General features: G+C 41.9%; 1 protein-coding gene across 3 annotated transcripts in view; it reads right to left on the bottom strand.

Moving 5' to 3' along the window:
* The window catches only part of cdh23 (cadherin-related 23), a 232,171-nt gene that overhangs the window by 91,276 nt on the left and 121,982 nt on the right, over window positions 1-18,913 (bottom strand). For all 3 annotated transcript variants that reach the window (XM_053620401.1, XM_053620400.1, XM_053620399.1), the window contains 2 exons: window positions 10,638-10,787; window positions 8,575-8,733 (listed from right to left, as the gene is read on the bottom strand). In XM_053620401.1, coding sequence (XP_053476376.1) covers window positions 8,575-8,733; window positions 10,638-10,787 — 309 coding nt within the window. The remainder of the gene's footprint in view (window positions 1-8,574; window positions 8,734-10,637; window positions 10,788-18,913) is intronic.

The raw sequence follows: 18,913 nt of genomic DNA, 5'->3' as shown, positions 1-18,913 counted from the left end.
CTGCAGTGGGTGCAGGTTTTCATTCCAATCAAGCAGGAGCCACACCTGATCGCACCTGTTTAATCAGTGGTGCTTGGCTTTCAATAGACTCGGGTGTGGCTTCTGCTTGGTTGGAATGAAAACCTGCACCCAAACCGCCCCTTTTCGGATGAGATCGGACACCCCTGGGTTAGAAGAACGTAGGTGTGGGGTAGAATCTTCACATGTAAACTGGGAATACGATGGAACTTTTGATAAAAGCTGGTATTAGAATCTGAAATGAAAGGTTTCAATTCTGAGGAGGAATTTTTTTTAAGACTGCACTCAATTGTTGGGTTGGCGTCGGATTTGACGGTGGGGTAGAATCTGATGATGGGCTCAAATCCAGTTTTGGCTCAAATATGACGTTGAAGTTAGATGTTAAATTGGATCAAACCTTGGGTTGACTGGAATAGAATCTGAGATATAGTTTGGGATACAATTCCAGTGGACCCAAATGAAAGAACCTGGCTGGGGTAGTATTTTAGCTTTGGGGTAGAATCTACATGAAAATGGGGTAGAGGTTCGGGTAGAAACCGGGGAATTTGTGTTTGAGGTTGAATATTGGGTTGAGGAAGAATTCTACAGCTGATCTTGGATTAAATTTGAGATTGAGGTAGGATAAAAGGGGCAGAATCTGAGATTGAGGAGTTGTTGGGCTTGGGTAAATCTTTAGTTTGAAGCTCTTCGAGGAATGATTTGATAGAGGGGAGAATAAAACGTGGGGTAGAATCCGAGATTTAGAAAATGATAAAGCTTTTAAAGTTGTTTCATGATTTCTTGCATTAAAGCCAAAAGATTACGCTTCAGCTGTAATGAAACCACACGAGTGGTCTTTTTAGATGAATAGGCAGAGAATTGGCTTAAAAATCAAAAGGAATATTATGCTTTTTTTTTTTTGCTTTTTTTAAAGTGTGATCAAAACATCAGTGTACAGGAAGGGAAGGACATGTCTCACCCCAAGCTGTTTACTGACTAAACCTATTAGTGCATTTAGGAAAAGAACTCAAAACACAGACAGAAGCACATACACACATTCTAACTGACCTACAACCGCAGACCTAATCACACACACACACAAACACCCACATTCACACGCACAGACATTAGTGGGGGAGGCATCAGCGTCTTTGCAGACTGTGAGCGAGTGATAAGAAAATGAGTCAAACAAAGTGATTTTTGGGGGGGGGGGGGGGTGATTATTTAGAAAATGAACGGAAATACCTCAGACGCAAATTCTGTTCTGCTACTGACAACAAAATACAGAAGAAGAAGAAATGATTGGGAGAGAGACAATGAGTGGCGTGGGGAGATTTAGGCATGTGAAAGAGCAGACGAGGAGGAGACGATCAGGATATTTAACAATTTGGATATCGGAATGCTTAGTAATCGTTACAATGCACAGTATATACAGTACATCATGATTTTATTTTAACGATAAAGGCCGCAACGCATGTAAAGAACCTACGAACAGCCAACAGAACGCAAGAAATCGTTAATCTCTCACTCAGAACGCAGAAATTCATTCACCATGACCGCCCCAGACATGAAGAGGGGGCGTATCCATGACAAACATCAGCGCGCACGCACTGCATCGTCTACGTAAACAAAATACTAACGTTTGGTTTGGATTTCATTTCGGATCCATGGCACCAGAACAGGAAGCTGCAGCTTCATGTCGTCCAACGTATCGCACGTAATCATTAATGCGCAAAACAAAAACAAACAAACAAACAAATAAATAAATGCAAACGGCCAAATAGACAGAATCCCCAACCTCCAAGGGCGGGTACGGCCGACGCGCACAAACTACAGCAAACACGACCGACATCTTACAAACAAAGATTCCAACAGATACACACACAGGGACAGAATCCCATTAGCAATATAATGGATAGAAGGAAAAGAGAAAGTGAAAAAGGGAAGGAAGTTGATAAGAGATGGATGAATGCAAACAAACTCAGGTCCAGGGAAAGGGGGAAACAGAGCAATTTAGGAGATATGAGGAGATCTGAGGTTCTGCAGACTCAAGGGAGCCAGACACACACACACACACACAGTAAATCACTATAAATATTTATAATGATCAGCAATGCTAACAATGATGAACACAAACACAGCGCATGAAGCTTTAAATTTCCGAAAAAGCAAAACACACAGATACAGTATGAGTCACTAGACCAACCCGGACAAACCAAGAAAACGACGGCGCAGAAACATTCAACTAAATGCAAAAAAAAAAATAAAAAAAATTGAATAAACGTGTACAGGGTCAAATCTGACCGTTTCCTCACTCAACCTTCTCTCCATTAAGATTAGAGGAAGATCTAAACGATGTAGTGTTCAGGATGTACAGTACTGTGTGCAAGTTTCAGGCACATGCAAAGAAATGCTATAGAGCAAAGATGCCTTCAAAAATGATGAAATTAGATGTTTCTACATTTAAAAAAAAAAAAAAAAAAACACTATAAAGAGCAGTAAACATCAGTAAATGAAACGAAGTAAATATTTGTTGTGACGACCCTTTGCTTAAATGATAAAAAAAAAATAGTAGTCTCAGGTAGAATTAGTGCAGTTTTATAAGGAAATGAGCTGCAAGTTTTATTGAGCATCTTACAGAACCAGACTCTTGCTTCTTATTTCTGCAGCGAAACCCAGCCGCCTTCATTATGTTTTCATCTGAAAAGTCTCTCTAACACAATACGCTGCTTTCTTTACTGACACACAGACCGTTTTCCGCAACATTTCATTTTGTGCTGGAAAACTAATGTTTGGGAATCTGAAATGTTTTTGTACTGACTCGATAATGTAGAAGTCATAAAATAAAAAAAGAATCTATAGCAAAGTTTGTACTTAAAAAAACAAACAAACAATAACACAACAAAAAAAAAAACACAACAGGGTGCCTAAAACTTTTACACAGTACTGTATATCCTGTATATAAAGTAGTAAAGCTATTCCACTTCCTGTGTATGCGCAGCTCCATTTACATATTAGCATACGAGTGAGTATGTGCCGTGAAAAGCTTAGGAGTGCTGGTTGAGCGAAACCATATGGCTCAATCATCTCCGCTACATGTTAATGTTGGCCATAATAAACCTCCAGCAGCCTGTAAATATTTAAACCGTGCAGCATTGTGGAAATGAATAAATCAAGAAGAATCGCAAACAAAACACGGCTTTAGCAGGCGTAACGAGTTACGGCCGCTTATTCTCGTTGTGAAACCGAACCCACGGGCAACAATGTGTGCGGCATTTAAAAAAAAAAAAAAAAAGCACGCTAGTGTTTCGATTCGACACTGCACCACAACCTAGAGGGAAACAGATACTTCGAGGGCCTTATTAGCCGAGGATGGTGTGCAGCATGATCTTGACATGACCCTTTATTTGAACCATGTCCTAGATTTATTATTTATTATACAAGTCCAAAAACAATATGCGTGTGAGACGGGAAGTGAATATGATGCTTTGCTTTTTTTTTTTTTTTTTTAAGGTCAAGTTGAACCAAGGGGAAGTTTGGATAAGATGATTTGAGGAGTTGTCCAGTGAAGAAATCTCAACTAAACTTCAACTCGTATAGATGTATTAGTATGGATACTGTACATGCACTGCGATGGACTGGCATACGGTCCTGGGTGTATTCCTGGTTCATGCTCGGTTTTCCCAGGATAGACTCCGGATCCACGTCAAGCCTGACCAGGATGAAATGCTTACTGAAGATGAAGATGCATGGCTCTATTTTGAGCTGAAAAGTACATCATATTCCACTACATAGAGTGGTCAAGCCCTCTTAACTATCCATAAGTCGTAATCCTATAGACATCACGATGTCTGGAGTTCATTCGTTAACTTGAATGCATTTCTCTTTAGCAAACAAAATGTTCCTGTGGACTTCTGAATTCTGAGTTACATCATCAATAAAGATTAGTCAGCCTGTTCCAGAAGCAGCCATACAAGCCCAAGCCATGACACTACCTCCACCATGTTTCACAGATGAGCTCGTATGTTTTGGATCATGAGCAGATCCTTTCTTTCTCCACAACGGCTTGCTTTTCTCCCATAGACATCTCTTTGGTTTCATGTTGGTTTATCCTTTTCAATAACAAATGCAGGCTTCACAGGTGAATCCGAAGGCTTAAAAAAAAAAAAAAAAAAAAGGAGTAGATGTTCAGAGCTATTCATTTTATTATTAAACACTACTATCTAACAAGAAACACCCGTCAGTCACGTGTTTCAATATTTCTCCTCGCTTACAGATTGGGTGGTCTCGTACAAAAATGTGCTACGTCCTATGTTGATTAACACGTCTACATCTAAATACCAGGAAATAAAAAGTGAAATTCTACACTCTCTTCTCATATTCATCTTTCGATCTCAAACCCAAATGTCTTCAGTCTACAGCAAAAACACATGAACTGGCCTGGCCGTTCCAATATTTTCAGAAGGGACTGCAAGTGATGTCATTTAGTGGTAGTTACTGAATCACATGCTTTAGGACAAATAACTGAATATTCAACGGAGATTTTAAAGGGATAATACAGTATGTAGCCGGGATTGTTTATTATGGAATACCTAAAAAAGAAATAACAAACAAATAAATAAATAAATAAATAAATAAAACACAATACAGTGTAACGCAAGTCCGTTTGACCTATTTTCTGTTCGTTCATTTTATCCCAATCTCTGCAGGTAAACTAAACTCAACGTTTAGGACATTACTACCATTCTATACTGACCTGAGAGGATAAACAATGAAAAGTGAATCCTATACGGTATGTAGAGAACAAAAAACCCCAGGTGCTACCATCCTAAATGCCATAGGTATCATAATATTGTATCATACTACCGAGTACAGTTAACCTCCTTGTGTCGGATAAGTAGATGTTAATTTCTCTCCATCTTACAGGCCGTTTTCAGAGACCGTAGTAACTCAGAGGCGAGTCGTCATCCATATAAAGCCATTAACAAGCCTTCAAATAAAAGGTCATCTTCCATGGTTTAACACCATACTCGATGTCCACAACCCTGTAAAACAGCAGAGGTTTTATGCCAGTCATAAAAGCTTCTACTGTTTTATGATCTTCTCCCCGAGCAGAATCGGGTCTCGGCTACCGGATCAGACGTCAACTTGACGTGATTGATGGCATAAAGGAAGACTTTATTAACCACCGGGTAAGATGCTAAACAGGCTGTGTGCTGAATGGGAAACCGATTAGAACAGCAGATTATTAGGAGACGACAGTAATTAAACATTAAGCACTAATGAGACTCGGTTGCACGGGCGAATGCCGTCGGATCCGAGGAGTCGCGATCGTAACGATGATAAATCGACGCGACGCGTACCTACCTTGCTTAGCGGATGAACAGAGGAAAGAAACGACCCGTCGACACACACATCTCTGCTAATCGTTACGCTGTGGAGTTCCGCGGTTTAATAAGCCGTTATGATTTCAATAGCATGCAGTGTTTAGTTTGGTCGTTTTAGCCTGAACTCGTACCCTTGGATGGCAAGACGAGATTTATGCACGGTTTATGACAAGGCAGGAAATTATCTCCATATGCCAACACACACACACACAACTATTATAACACATAAGGTCAGCACACTTAAACAACAACATTCTGGTCACTTAACCACGACTGGGCCTCTACAGACAGAAAGATTGCATCACTCGTAATATGACCGAGCGGGCAGAACATAGGCGTACACAGTGCACAAACATCTTGGAATGAATATGAGTTGGCCATTAGTGGAGGGAACGTGTCATTACAACTGATCTCATTTATTATTTACAAGCCCGGGTCTGCATCTGCCTGCTTTTCCGTCGTGAATTATTCGACGTGACCCAAGTGGTTTGCCATTCTGCTGCAAATCAAACCTAATTCTCCGTGCCGCGTGTACTTGGACGTTATACAGCGGAATTATTATATTGACCGTTTATATCTCAAGTGATCGCGATAAATTGATGGAAGCTACTACGGACGATGAAGGAAACGATAAGAAATCAATCAGCTGTTTAAAAACCAGGCATTAAAACTTTTAGCTGGTGCTTGGAATTAAGTGGGGAGTGATAAAGGTGTGCGAGAGAGAGAAAGAGAGAGAGAGAGAGAGAGAGCACAGAATGAAAGACAGACTGAGAAGCAGTTACACGGTGCTAATAGGGCAATGTGTGGCAGGAACGCAAATTTATACAAGCTGTTGTTATATGTAGCAAGTTCATACAAACACGTCAACACTACAAGTCATTACTGAGCCAATATAAGAGAACTCCGAGAAGTACCATCCCGAAGAACTGAGCTTACTTTCGCTCTTCACTGAAAAAGTTCCTTTAAAGATCTAACATTGGGGCTGATACCATCCATCCATCCATCCATCCATCCATCCATCCATCTTCTGTGCCGCTTATCCTACACAGGGTCATGGGGAGCCTGGAGACTATCCGACGGGATTCTGGGTATGAGGTGGGGGACACTCTGGACGGGTTGCCAACCCATCGCAGGACACTATCGCTCGCACACACCCCCATTCACACACTACGGACAATCTGGCAACGCCAATCAGCCTACAATGCATGTCATTGTACTGCGGGAGGAAAGCGGAGTACCTGGAGGAAACCCCCGAAGCACAGGGAGAACATGCACACGAAGGGTGAAGGCGGGAATCGAACCCCCAACCCCGGCGGTATGAGGCAAACATACTAACCACTAACCCTGGGACAGACACAGAGAGTATCTCTGACATGGTAAAAGCAGTCAGAGTAATTTGAAAGAAAATTTATATACGTGGAGGAAGAGTATTAGATCTCTGCTTCCATGTGTTACAAGTGTTACTATAAGTAATTTTTTACATTCAAAATTTCAGTCACCTGCTCTAAAAATACCAATGAGCAATTTCGGCGCTCAATTAGAGGTCGTTTAGGTTTGTTTTTCTTCTCTTTACTGAAAAGATTCACGTTTCTCTTGAAGACGGTCAGTGGAAGTTCATCAGACCTGGGCACTAGTACAGAGACCAGTCTTAACGCTCGTCTCTGTGTCTTACAGCTTTGGGAATCGGAGGTACAGTGCATTACTACCATTAGTGGATCCATTTTGGTCTTTTTTTTTTAATAAAGGCAAGCATCAGGGTCTGAAATCTACCGTGGCCCATTGGAAGGAACAAAGAAGTGGAATATCAGGGATGAACAAGCACCTGAGTGGACTCCCTGTAAAATATCCCGATGTTGCACTCAAGAAAACCTGCGCGACTGCATGAGTCAGGCTTGCGGCGTGGTCTGTGATGCGTGACGAGATGCTCGCCAGTTAAGCCGAGATACAAGTTCTACAGTGTCTTCCGTTACAACTTCATTCATATAAAATTCAACAAAACGTGCTGTTGGTCATTCCTTCACAAGACTGATATTCTGACAGAAACAAAGCATATATACATATACTAAGTATTACAGAGACTTAAAAAGGGCTAGTGGATGATTTAAGATCCTATTCAATGCTACCGTGTCTCCATCACAAGGTCAATTATACTCTTGAAGAAGACCCAATGCATTTTAACTGGTCTATATTGACTTCTAGGGCACTTATTGTACCGAGCGAGGACGAGTGGGGGGGTGGAATTAAGGACAGAATAAAAAAAAAGTTAAGAGTTATGAGCACCTGCGCCGTACGTGTTGCCATTTCACATTATTTATGGTGACGATTATTAAAGTGACCTTACCGAGCACAGGATAATGACACAAATGACTAGCCCTTCAGTAAAAATTTGGACCAAAGTATAACCCTTTATGTTCTGCTTACAACTAAGCCGCGGATGTTCTATCGATCCTACAAAATCTTTATAGCAAAATAAAGATATTCACGGACACGGACACACAAAACATGCTTCCCATGCTTGGGGATTCTCTCGGAAGCAGGTGTGTGTGTGTAAAAAAGTTGCAATGTAAATAAGACATGGAAGAACATTTGCATCTGTCCTTGTTATGCTCTGGTTACGGTTGTGTGAAAAAATAATTGCCCCCCCCCCAAAAGGTTACTGAATGGAAAAATGTATGACTGAGAGAATACAGATGCTGTACGATACAACAGAGTTTAAAGGCAAAAGATTAGACATATGAGATTTTACGCAGTGTGACAGTAAAAGCGCATGTATCTTAAACCTCACGTGCAATAGGAACGAGAACACTTAGAACAAGAGTGTGTGTTTAGAGGGATAATAGACCAATACTCAATATGGCCAAAACTACTTTCATTAAGTTTTGTCCAATATTTTAAACCACTAAATCACAAACGCCAGTGATTCTTCTAGTTCTCTTCAAATATCTGACTCTTTTATTGGTGGTTGAGTGGTAGGAATTGGTCAATCCTGTCCTTTTGGGCTTGGTTTTCTTGTTTTATTGGTCATAGTGCTTTATACGATTAGGAAGAGAGTGAATGTTGGGCGTACAATCAGATAGAAGATCACATCCAATAAAACAAGAAAATTGCAAAAGTACTGGATCTCCACCATAAGGCTTGTTGACGTGGCGCACGAATATAGTATAGATGTGTGTGTGTGTGTGCGGCTCACTTGGATCCTCAGGAGTGATGTTCCCGTTGCTGTGCTCTCCAGTAAGCTGATGTTATACAGCGGTTGGCTGAACACCGGCCTGTTGTCATTCTCATTGAGCAGATCGATGAAGACCCGAGCGAAGCCCACATGCTCTGCCACGGACTCGTTGGCGTACAGCTGGATGGGGAAAAAAAATCACAATTACGAAACGCAATAAAACTAAAAAATAAAAATAAAAAAAAATCAAGAAACAACTCTTTAGCATCAATAATTAATACGTCTACATCGCTGATTCGGTAATGACGGCGCTTGCTCTTGTACGCCGTCATTATAACAAATGACTCCATTTACCGGGGAGCGCTGAGAGTTGACCAGAAAAGGAGATACACAAGACCGAACGCTTAAGAAAACACCGCTTCGTCGTTAACGGAGACGGATACAAATGATGTTTCGCGGACCCGAGCCCCTGGTAGTTCGCTCATTAGCCTCGGTGTCCTGTCGTATATTCGGTTCGCAAAAGTAGATCTAAGAGGTACTCTTCGTAAATGCTACACATACTGGATATTAAAGCGGACTTTATATATTCGTACAGCTTCAAAACATATTAAATATTCAAACGTCGTCAGTGAAAACGCAGTGTTGCTGCAATCGGGAAAGACTTTAAGACTCGGACGCAAACGGTGATAACCGAGACGAGATTTCCTAGAAATCTCCAACAGCAAAATGCTATAAAAAAAATAATCTCTGTATATACCGAGCTCAGCTTCGAGAAGAGGCATAACTTAAATCTATCTCTCTACTGAGAGCAGCGGTACGTCACTTCAAACACGAGGAACTGATGCTCGAGGCTGTGCTCCAGTCATCCCGGCTAAATAAGCGGCGGAAAACGCAACACCGACAGGAACACTGCATCGCTCTGGACAAACCCTTTTATTTACTGACTTGATTCCTAGGTTTCTTTATTTGCCCTACTATTCCAGTCGTTTGTCCTACACTACACACATATTTGGAGAACTTCTTACGTCACTTCATGAAAATCACTCATGGTTATAACCCTTTTAAAACTTGTACCATCGTACGGCGTCACTCACGGCGCGCGCGACATCGTGACGTCCGCATCGTGACGCGGGGTTCGAGAGAAACGTTACCAAAGAGACTACAGGGCCGAGAAATGAAATTAATAAAGGATATACCTTTAAGGGTTGCGTATTACTAGCACACCATGCTGTTCAATCACGCTACTGAAATATTACTCAACCGTTAATCAATAAACAACCGATTACTTGCTTATAAATGGTTTATTACCAAACTTAGCAATTTCACGCTACTGCTATGAGGAAACGTACTTCGTGCACTGTATTAAACAGCACTTGGCAGATTATATAAAGCAGAGTGTATGAAGTATTCATATATTAAGCACAGACAGATTTAAATGTACTTGTTTCGTTGCTGAATACTTCTCTACGAACCTGCTAATACGTACTAACTAATACTTAGCGAATAGTTGGGGAATACTTCAATCATGGATAAATCAATGACTCGTAAGCGGCATAATAAATTAGTAATATATAACCCGGTGTAAATTCTGGTGTTTATTATATACCGAGTTGCCAGTTAGTTAGTTACTAGATTGGGAAGGACACTTGGGAGTCTTCAGGGTCGCATCTCATTTCACCGCAGCTTTTAATTGTTCTGAATGCACGCGTGTTGAATAAAGCTTTGAATACTGAATCGGGAATCTATGCCTAATAAACTGGCAACTCGGTAAGTTGCTATTAACTGATAAACCTGGCACTGAACGTACATGTACACGTCGAAAATGCATAACATCATGTCAAGATGTATTATTGTTGTTTTGTTTTTTTTTCCAGCAACAGCCACGTTGTATTTGAACGTGTCATACAACACCACAGCGAACTCTAGAGGTCAAGTCAACAATGAGGTCACATGGACATACTCACGCTTTCCTCGTGCAGACTTTTTAAAGCCAGTTTTAGTTGCCCTATTTTTTTTTTTTTTATTTAAATATAAACTCTAATATTATGTGAGGCAGATTAGGATAAGGCCTGTAGTCTACTTACAGAAAAGCTGTAGCTTCTGATAGTCTCAAAGTCCAGAGGCACAGCCACACGCACGCGGATATCAGCTCGGCCCTGCACCGACGTGGGGGAGATGGTGAAGTGATCCGAGTTGTTCCCCATTAAGATCACCTCGAACATGCTGTTCACTCCCTACACAGAGAGAGAGAGAGAGAGAGAGAGAGAGATGAGAGAGATGAGAAATGGCGATTTCTCTGCCAGTTGTAATGTGGATGAGTGCCAATTTAAAACGCGCACACAAAAGTTTGTCTGCAGTTACAAAGAAGTTATCGATGTTTACTGCAAAAGGCCCATTGTTCGGTATTTGAATTCAAACAGAACAAATACTGAGAAGAAAAAGACTCGCGACGTGATTCTTTTATGATCAGTCGTTATTTTTTGATGCTTATTTAAGTAGTGGAGCATCGATGGTGACCAGACACGATCAGACATGATCTCTTCATTTTTGCTCCCCCTCAGACGAGCGAAAAGCGTTTGCACCGTCACCACAAGATCCTGAGTTTAAGTACCGACAAATCAAACCGAACGCCTTCCGAGGCATGGAGTCCAAGAGAGCAAAATTGGCCCCGCGTTCTGGGTGAAAGGGATGGCGTTACTCCATCTCCCGTCAATCAGAGTGATACGAGACTTAAAAGCGGTCTGAACGTCTCGACGGACCGTGCTGGCCAGATGACAGACGGACGAGGAGAAAGATGATGGAAACAGATGGCTGACGAGCATGGGTGCCAAATTATGCTTCACAATGCAACGTGTGGTTTCCAGTGGCGCAACAAATTCCAGTTTACACACCAAATTTTCCCTGTATCACAGAGTACAGAACTTATTCCCGGAATTCCTGGTGGCTGCAGTATGCCACTAGGCTAAACCGAGGCAAACTAACCTGGGAATTAGCTTGGCCAACTTCGAGCTAGACACACACGCACACAGTCGAGTCGACCCCACAGGTGGTGGAAGAGACGTGTCAGAACGTGCTTCATTAGTGTCATTCATTCTTTAAGGAACGGAAAGGAAAAAGGGAATGAAGGCTTTGAGGAGGAACAATATAAAATAAAGTTTATGCCCAAGACGAACCCTTACGTCAGTGGATAATCTTCCCTGGTTACCCAAGACCTGCTGCTGTAAATCATACCTACAGGACTACGAAGCTCATACTGAACGTCATTTCTACACACTTAGTAGAGTTTGACTTCATAGTATACAATTGGCTCCCTTTTGAGTCTCGGTTTCTCTCAAGGTTTCTTACTCGGGTCGTTTCAGGGAGTTTTTCTTGCAACAAATCAAAACGTGAAGCTGCAGTTTCTGGATCCGTTGCAGGAATCTGGTGGTGCGGCCAAGGAAGTTCCCGTCACGAGTAAGCCGAGAGTCCGAGGTACTCAAGATGACGAGGGACCGAACGTTCATTTGAGCGGCCTCTGAAAGGAGAAATGAACCCTTCTGATGTTAAGTAGATACCTCAGTCAGGAAAGCAAGAAGAGAGTGTGAGATCATAGTGTTCTCCAGGAGGATGACAAGACCTTCACGCGAGCACATATCTCCGGAAATATACAGTAAACGTGCTGGAACGCGGTGTCGGGTGGAGAGCCGACACGCTGTCATGTAAACAGCGGAGAAAGACGAAGACTATGATTCCCATCGGCCACTGCACCTAGTCACGTCTTTCACCTGAGGCTCGTCATCGTGACACACATCCGATGAGTCAAATCATGAAGGAAGGATGAGATGCGTGTCATCAGCGTATCAGGTATGAAAAGCCTTCTGAGGATATTATCTCACAGCAGGAGAAGATATAGGTATAGAGAGAGAGAGAGAGAAAAAAAAACAAGAGGAATGATCACCGAGTCTTGTAGGACTCTAGGGGAGAGTGGGAGATGGAGCAGATCCCCTCCATGACACCTGATCATCTATTCAGGTAGGAAACACCGTTGAATCCTTACAAACTTGCATCAGAAGACTTCCTTTGGCTCAGTACCACCATTTGTACACAAACAATTTCATTAAAAAAAAAAAGTTTAATTTATATATATATATATATATATATATATATATATATATATATATATATATATATATATATATATATGTATGGAGTACCTAGATGGGGAAAACTAAGGTTGCTGATGGAAGTGGCGTTAGTGAGGCCAGCAGGGGGCGCTCACCCTGTGGTCTGTCTGGGGCCCAATGCCTCAGTACAGTGACGAGGACATTATACTGTAAAAACAGCACCGTCTTTCGGATGAGACGTTAAACCCGATGAGTCCTGACTCTCTTTGGTCATTAAAAATCTCAGGACACTACTCGTAAAAGAGTAGCGGTATAACCCCGGCCAAATTCCCCCATTTTCCCTTCTCTATCATGGCCACCTAATAATCTCCATCTCTGAATTGGCTACATCACTCTCCTCTCCTTTTCACCAATAGCTAATTCTGGCGCACTATGGCTGCCGTCACATCATCCAGGAGGATGCTACACACTAGCGGTGGTCGAGGAGATTCCACCCCATAATATTACTATTAAAGAAATGAAACTAACACCATACTTGGACAGTCTGCTTTAGACACTTCATCTCGAGCTATGAACGAATACCGTTAAGAATGATTTGATAGGCTGGTTAACGATGGTCACCTGACAGGTCGTTGACGGTATACATACTCTGTAGAATGTTAAAATCCCGGACCAGTTTTACATGGTGTACCTGGTATACCTGTGATTTAATCCCATATTTGTTTTTTTGTTTGTTTTTAAATTCACTGTGCTTTATTTTGCATCTGGAAACATTATGCCATCTTTAACTTACTATAAAAAATTAAAAAATGCAGGTTGTATTAAAGATATAAAAGGTGTATATCTTACACATAACTTTTGGTGTGTCGACCATACTTGTATCGTGAGGACACTCACCTCTGTGATTTATACAGAGAATGCTATTCCATGTCAAATCAAATCATAATTACTAAAGCCCTCGACATTTCCTAACCGATATACGTCTGGAAATCTTATTATAAAAGTTTTTATAAATCGTTACAACTAGCTAGGGTTAGTTTGATAGTTTGCAACAAGGACCTGTCAAAGGAATACATACATAGCTAATGAGCTATACATATACAGGAGGTTGGAAAGTACATGTGTACGCGCACACACACACTTTCTATCCCAAAGCTCTCACACACACAAACGCACTCGTGTGCATTACAAAGGCTCTCAGTTTAATGAAGTGTAGCAGACAATTACCATACACCCAGACGCACACAAACACACACACAAACACACACACACGTCTGGATCTCATTTGCAGACGAAGCCATTTGCGACCACGGCGCGAGCGATTGATCCGAAGAGGGAAAATTGTTTTGGAGTTCAATAAACATTTCACCCGGGGAGATCTGCCGTGGAGCAAAATACCGAGACGAGGAAAAACGCAGAAAAAAGATTAACGGACAATAACGGCAACAGTCGGCGATCGAGGTTAATCCGTGCCATTCCCCCCCCCTCTTTTTTTTTTTTATCTCCCGTTTATGAAAATGGCTTCTCCGCAGGCTGTAGATTGTAATTGTGGCCATGAATGTGGAATCAGAGGCCTCCCTTCACGCTGAAAGACTATGATTATAAACAGAGGAGAAGATGATACAGCCTCTCTTTAACCACATGGCAGCATGATCCATGTCCTCTTGATGGACTAAATGAGAAAACAAGAGAATGATGCTAGCAGGAGGGATTGAAGGCTTGCTGACGAGAATAAATGTGACAAAAATCAGAGGGTTTGGGTTTGTCCCAATTAAGCTGTATTGTAATTTGCAATTATACACAATGAAATCCATCCTGGTGCACATCAGTGTTTCTTAACACTTCTTGTTCCCCCCGTACAAGTCTGACAGGCGTTTCTTAATAAGGCGCATAGCTGATAACGGCTAAACACACACACACACACACTACATAATAATTTTTGTTATTATTATGTCTACAAAGTTAAAAAAACAAACAAAAAAAAAACCCAAAAAACTTTTATTTCATCTTGTTTACTACTCCTGGATCAAAAATATGTGGGCTGAGATATCGCAAGACTAGTTAAGATGATCTTGCAGTTTGGCAAACCGGACCCTGAATCTCTCTCTACACACTTGAAGGCCAATTTATTAAGAACACCTGTACACCTTGTCTAATTTATACTCCTCTAATATCTAATGTCTGGTGTTCCCTTTTATTAATGAAGTGCTTGGTGTCATCATGCCAAGATCTGAAGAGTTCTGTAAGGCCTTCGGAAAAAAGGCTGTGGAAGTCTATGAGTCTGGGAAGGGATTTAAAAAGATCTCCAAATTATTTGAAATGCATCATTCCACTGTAAGGAAGATCAACAACAAGTGGTGCAGATTTTAAACGACTGCCAGATTATCCAGGACGGGCCGTCCCAGCAAATTCAGCCCAAGAGCAGACCGTCTGATGCAAAAAGAAGTCTCCAAGAACCCCAAAATTTCATCACAGGATATGCTAGTAAGTCTTGCGACTGTTGGTGTTAAAGGGCATGCTTCTACAATCAGAAAGAGATTGCACAAATTTGAGTAGCATGAGAGGCGAGCCAGGAAAAAGCCTTTACAAGACTACAGTTTGCCAATGAGCACACAGGCAAAGACCAGACCTTTTGGAATAATGTGCTCTGGACAGACGAATCAAAGATGGAGTTGTTTGGCCACGGTAACAGCAGACATGTTTGACGCAGACCAAAGTCAGCTTTTCAGGAGAAGCACCTCATACCAACCGTGAAGCACGGTGGTGGAATTGTTACATAGCTTACATTCATTGACTCCACTATGAATTCTGCATCATACCAAAGAGTGCTTGAAGATAACGTGAGGCCGTCTGTCTAAAAGTTGAAGCTGAACCAAAAGTGGACCTTTCAACAGGATAACGATCCTAATCACACGAGCAAATCCACCAAGGAACGGCTCAAAAAGAAGAAATGGAGGGTTATGGAACGGCCGAGTCAAAGCCCGGATTTGAATCCCATTGAAATGTTGTGTGGGGACGTGAAACTGCCAGAACACGCAAGAAAACCCTCAAACATCTCGCACCTGAAAGAATATTGCATGGAAGAGTGGTCAAAACTTCCAGCAAGCCTGGCGGACAATCATGCAAAACGCCTCCAAGAAGTTATTTCTGCTAAAGGGAGCAATACTAGCTTCTGAGGCCAAGGGTGTACTTACTTTTTCCACAGACAATCACATCTATTGATATTTATGTTGAATGAATGACGGATCATTTTCCTTGCGGTTTTGTTCAAGCATATCGACTTTATTAATAGCCCAAAAAAGCAAACAATTTCAAATGGGGGTGCACTTATTTATTTATTTTTTTCCCCTCACATGACTGTATTCCTCATAGTTTGAAGATCTTACATTCTGCACACCAAAAACACACCATAAAATGCGTATATACACAAAAACAGCTTCGAGCACAGACAACGATTTGTTTTAGATGCAACAAACGCAAGCCGTAGAGAAGCGGACACGGCTGCTGACGTTCCGCACTGATGGCCATATTACGCTGGAGGTTGGGGTTGGTTTTTTTTTTTTTTTTTTTTTTTGTTTGGAGCTCTTAGGGAGCCATTGTGGCTGATGGGCGGCTATTTAAAGAGCCATCCAATATGCAGGGATGTCAGCACACACTGGCCATAAGTGTAATTGCCCGTCCATTTCGCCTTCTGCTTTTAGAGAGAGGATAAAACCAGCCTGTCATACGGGCCATCAAAGTTTTGCAGACAAGTCGTGCAGTGAAAGTTTGAACGTGTGTGTGTGTGTGTGTGTGTGTGTGTGTGTTGGGGGAGGGATGAGGGGGGCACATCTTCACACCTTCAGAATGGCATCTAAATTTGTATATAAAAGGTATGAAGCAGTCAACAACACTCCTGACAAATACATCTGGACATGTTGATAGAGGAGACAAAGTGGGTTTAAGTGTGAGAACATGTGTTAGGATGTGTGTGTGTGTGGTTGGGGGGGGGGTAATGGGACTGGTGGCGTTAGAAAGTAGAAAAGACAAAAAAAAAAAAGAAGAAATAATTCAGTGTTGTAAAGAGGACAAAGAGAGACCGAAGCTTACTTTGCTTAACACGTCCTACTAAAGCGCGTGTCCAATTAGAAGCTTCTGGTACTACCTCCTTTAGCTGGGATCTCTCTCTGTCCTCTTTCCACGTCCTGATAGTTTCTCCTCTCCTCCTCGTCTCAATCTCTATCAGCTCGGATGAAGAGTGATTTTTCAGACCTTGCTACAAAGTCTGCTTCGGACCAGGTTCCCAACACCCGCTGACGAAACGCATCAGCACTACAGGGTAGGGCATTTTGACTGATCCACGGCGTTTATTCCGATTTATTATGAGAGACAAACTTGTATAAACGGCAGCTAACACTTTTAGATCATCATCATCATACAGTGGTGATATATTTATTCTATTGAAGGCTAATCAAGCCTAAATACAGACACCGTACAGGGGGGAAATCCTTGCAGCCAAGCCCCCATAATGCACCGCTTCATAACAAAAGATGAGTACGCATAATTCTACACAAGTAACCTTTAAATCGCAAATCGATTTTTCTACAGTCTCTCCATCCTTGTCCGCTCTCCTCCACTTTCTAATCGTCGGCCAAGTCAACATCCTACGCTCTTAATATGACCCATAATTCTTTTCTTTTAATTCTGTATTTTTTTTTTTTACCAGCGTAATACCGCCCTCCCTTCTGTCTCTGCTTTCTTTTGCCCTTTTTGTTCTTTCCAGTTTTTTTCCTTGTTAAGTTGTATGACCTCGGAAGCCACCAGACACCAAAAAGCGAAGAAAAGGGTGTGCTATTACAGGAAAACAATCCACAACGCAAAGCAGAGTTAACTCTCGACTATCCCGAAGTTGATTATGTTCTGATAACAGTGTTTTATTCCTCTTCCTATCCATCTTTCTCTACATTCACACCACAGCAGCTTCTGTTCCCTTCATGCAGGCGGACTTCTTTCCTTCCATTTATCCTGTCTATCCCCCAACCTTTATCCTTTACTCTTACACTGGTATTTTTTTTTTTATTTTTTGCCACCTTACCCTCTGCCTACTCTTTCTTTCTGATCCATCATGCCTTTCTCTCCCTTCATGTTGAGTGTCCCTCTTTCTCCACATATCCTGTCTATCCCTTAACCCTTATCTTTCACTCTCGCTTCGTTTTATTTCCCCATTTCTAATTCTGTAGTTTCTCTCTCTCTCTCGTTAATTTTTCTTCTCCATCACAGCTGCTGCTTTCTTCATTCTGCCGGACTTTTCCTTCTGCGTTCATCCTTTAACCCCTACCCCTCACTCGTACTTTTTTCTTTTCTATTTTGCCCAGCTCATCTCTTTGTCTCTCTGTGTGATTCATTTTTCTTCTCCATGCTCAGTCCATCATATCTGCAGTTCCCTTCATTCTGACCCTTCTCACGCCGGTCCATCCCTCACTCTCTTTCTGCTTTTATCACACACATTCTAATTCGATATATGACCAGATTAACCCCCCTCCCTCCCTCCCTCCCTCTCTCCATCTCTGGTTCTGATCCATGTTTTTCTTCTGCATGTCATACTTTTTTTTTTACCTCTTGATTTCTATCCCCTCTACCTACCTACCTACATATCCCACCACACCCCCCCCCCCCTTCTCCCTCGCTACCTTTATCTGTCAGGTCCCATCCTGGGCGGTCGAGGCAAGAATCAATCAGAGTCGACTAGCTCGGCGCTTATCTCTGCCCTTCTCTGATTGATTCTGCTCGTTAGCTATAATTTGACGCTCTGTCCCATCTTCTCTGGAGCAAATTAAATTGCTGCAGAGTCGAATGTGTGCCAAGTGCTGCTCTGCTGGAGTGGTGGTATGTGTGAGAGTGTGTGTGTGTGTGTGTGTATGCTTCTGCGAGCTGGTATGTGTGTATATACTTGACTAAATATGACTAATGGGAAGTGACAGACACTTGATGTAGGACTAAAGAGGCCACTGTTGAACACTGTTCTGTGTGCGTGTGTGTCAGTCGACTCCACAGCAGACACTACACAAATAACATGCCTGTATTAAAAAAAAAAAAACCCACCACCAGCACCTATGGAAAAAAGAAAAAAAAATAAACAAAGCACAGGCCCCATTTTATGATGAAAAAGCCCAGAGTCACGGCCATGCCTATGTCTTAATGACGTATTGCGTTCATGTTATTGTATTTATACAGACACAATATGGAAAGAAAAACAAAAAAACACCACACTGCCTACA

The sequence above is a fragment of the Ictalurus furcatus genome, chromosome 3, assembly GCF_023375685.1.
Source record: "Ictalurus furcatus strain D&B chromosome 3, Billie_1.0, whole genome shotgun sequence".
Lineage (NCBI taxonomy): Eukaryota > Metazoa > Chordata > Actinopteri > Siluriformes > Ictaluridae > Ictalurus > Ictalurus furcatus.
The sequence above is the reverse complement of the archived record's forward strand: the minus strand, read 5'-3'. Positions and strand labels throughout refer to the sequence as shown.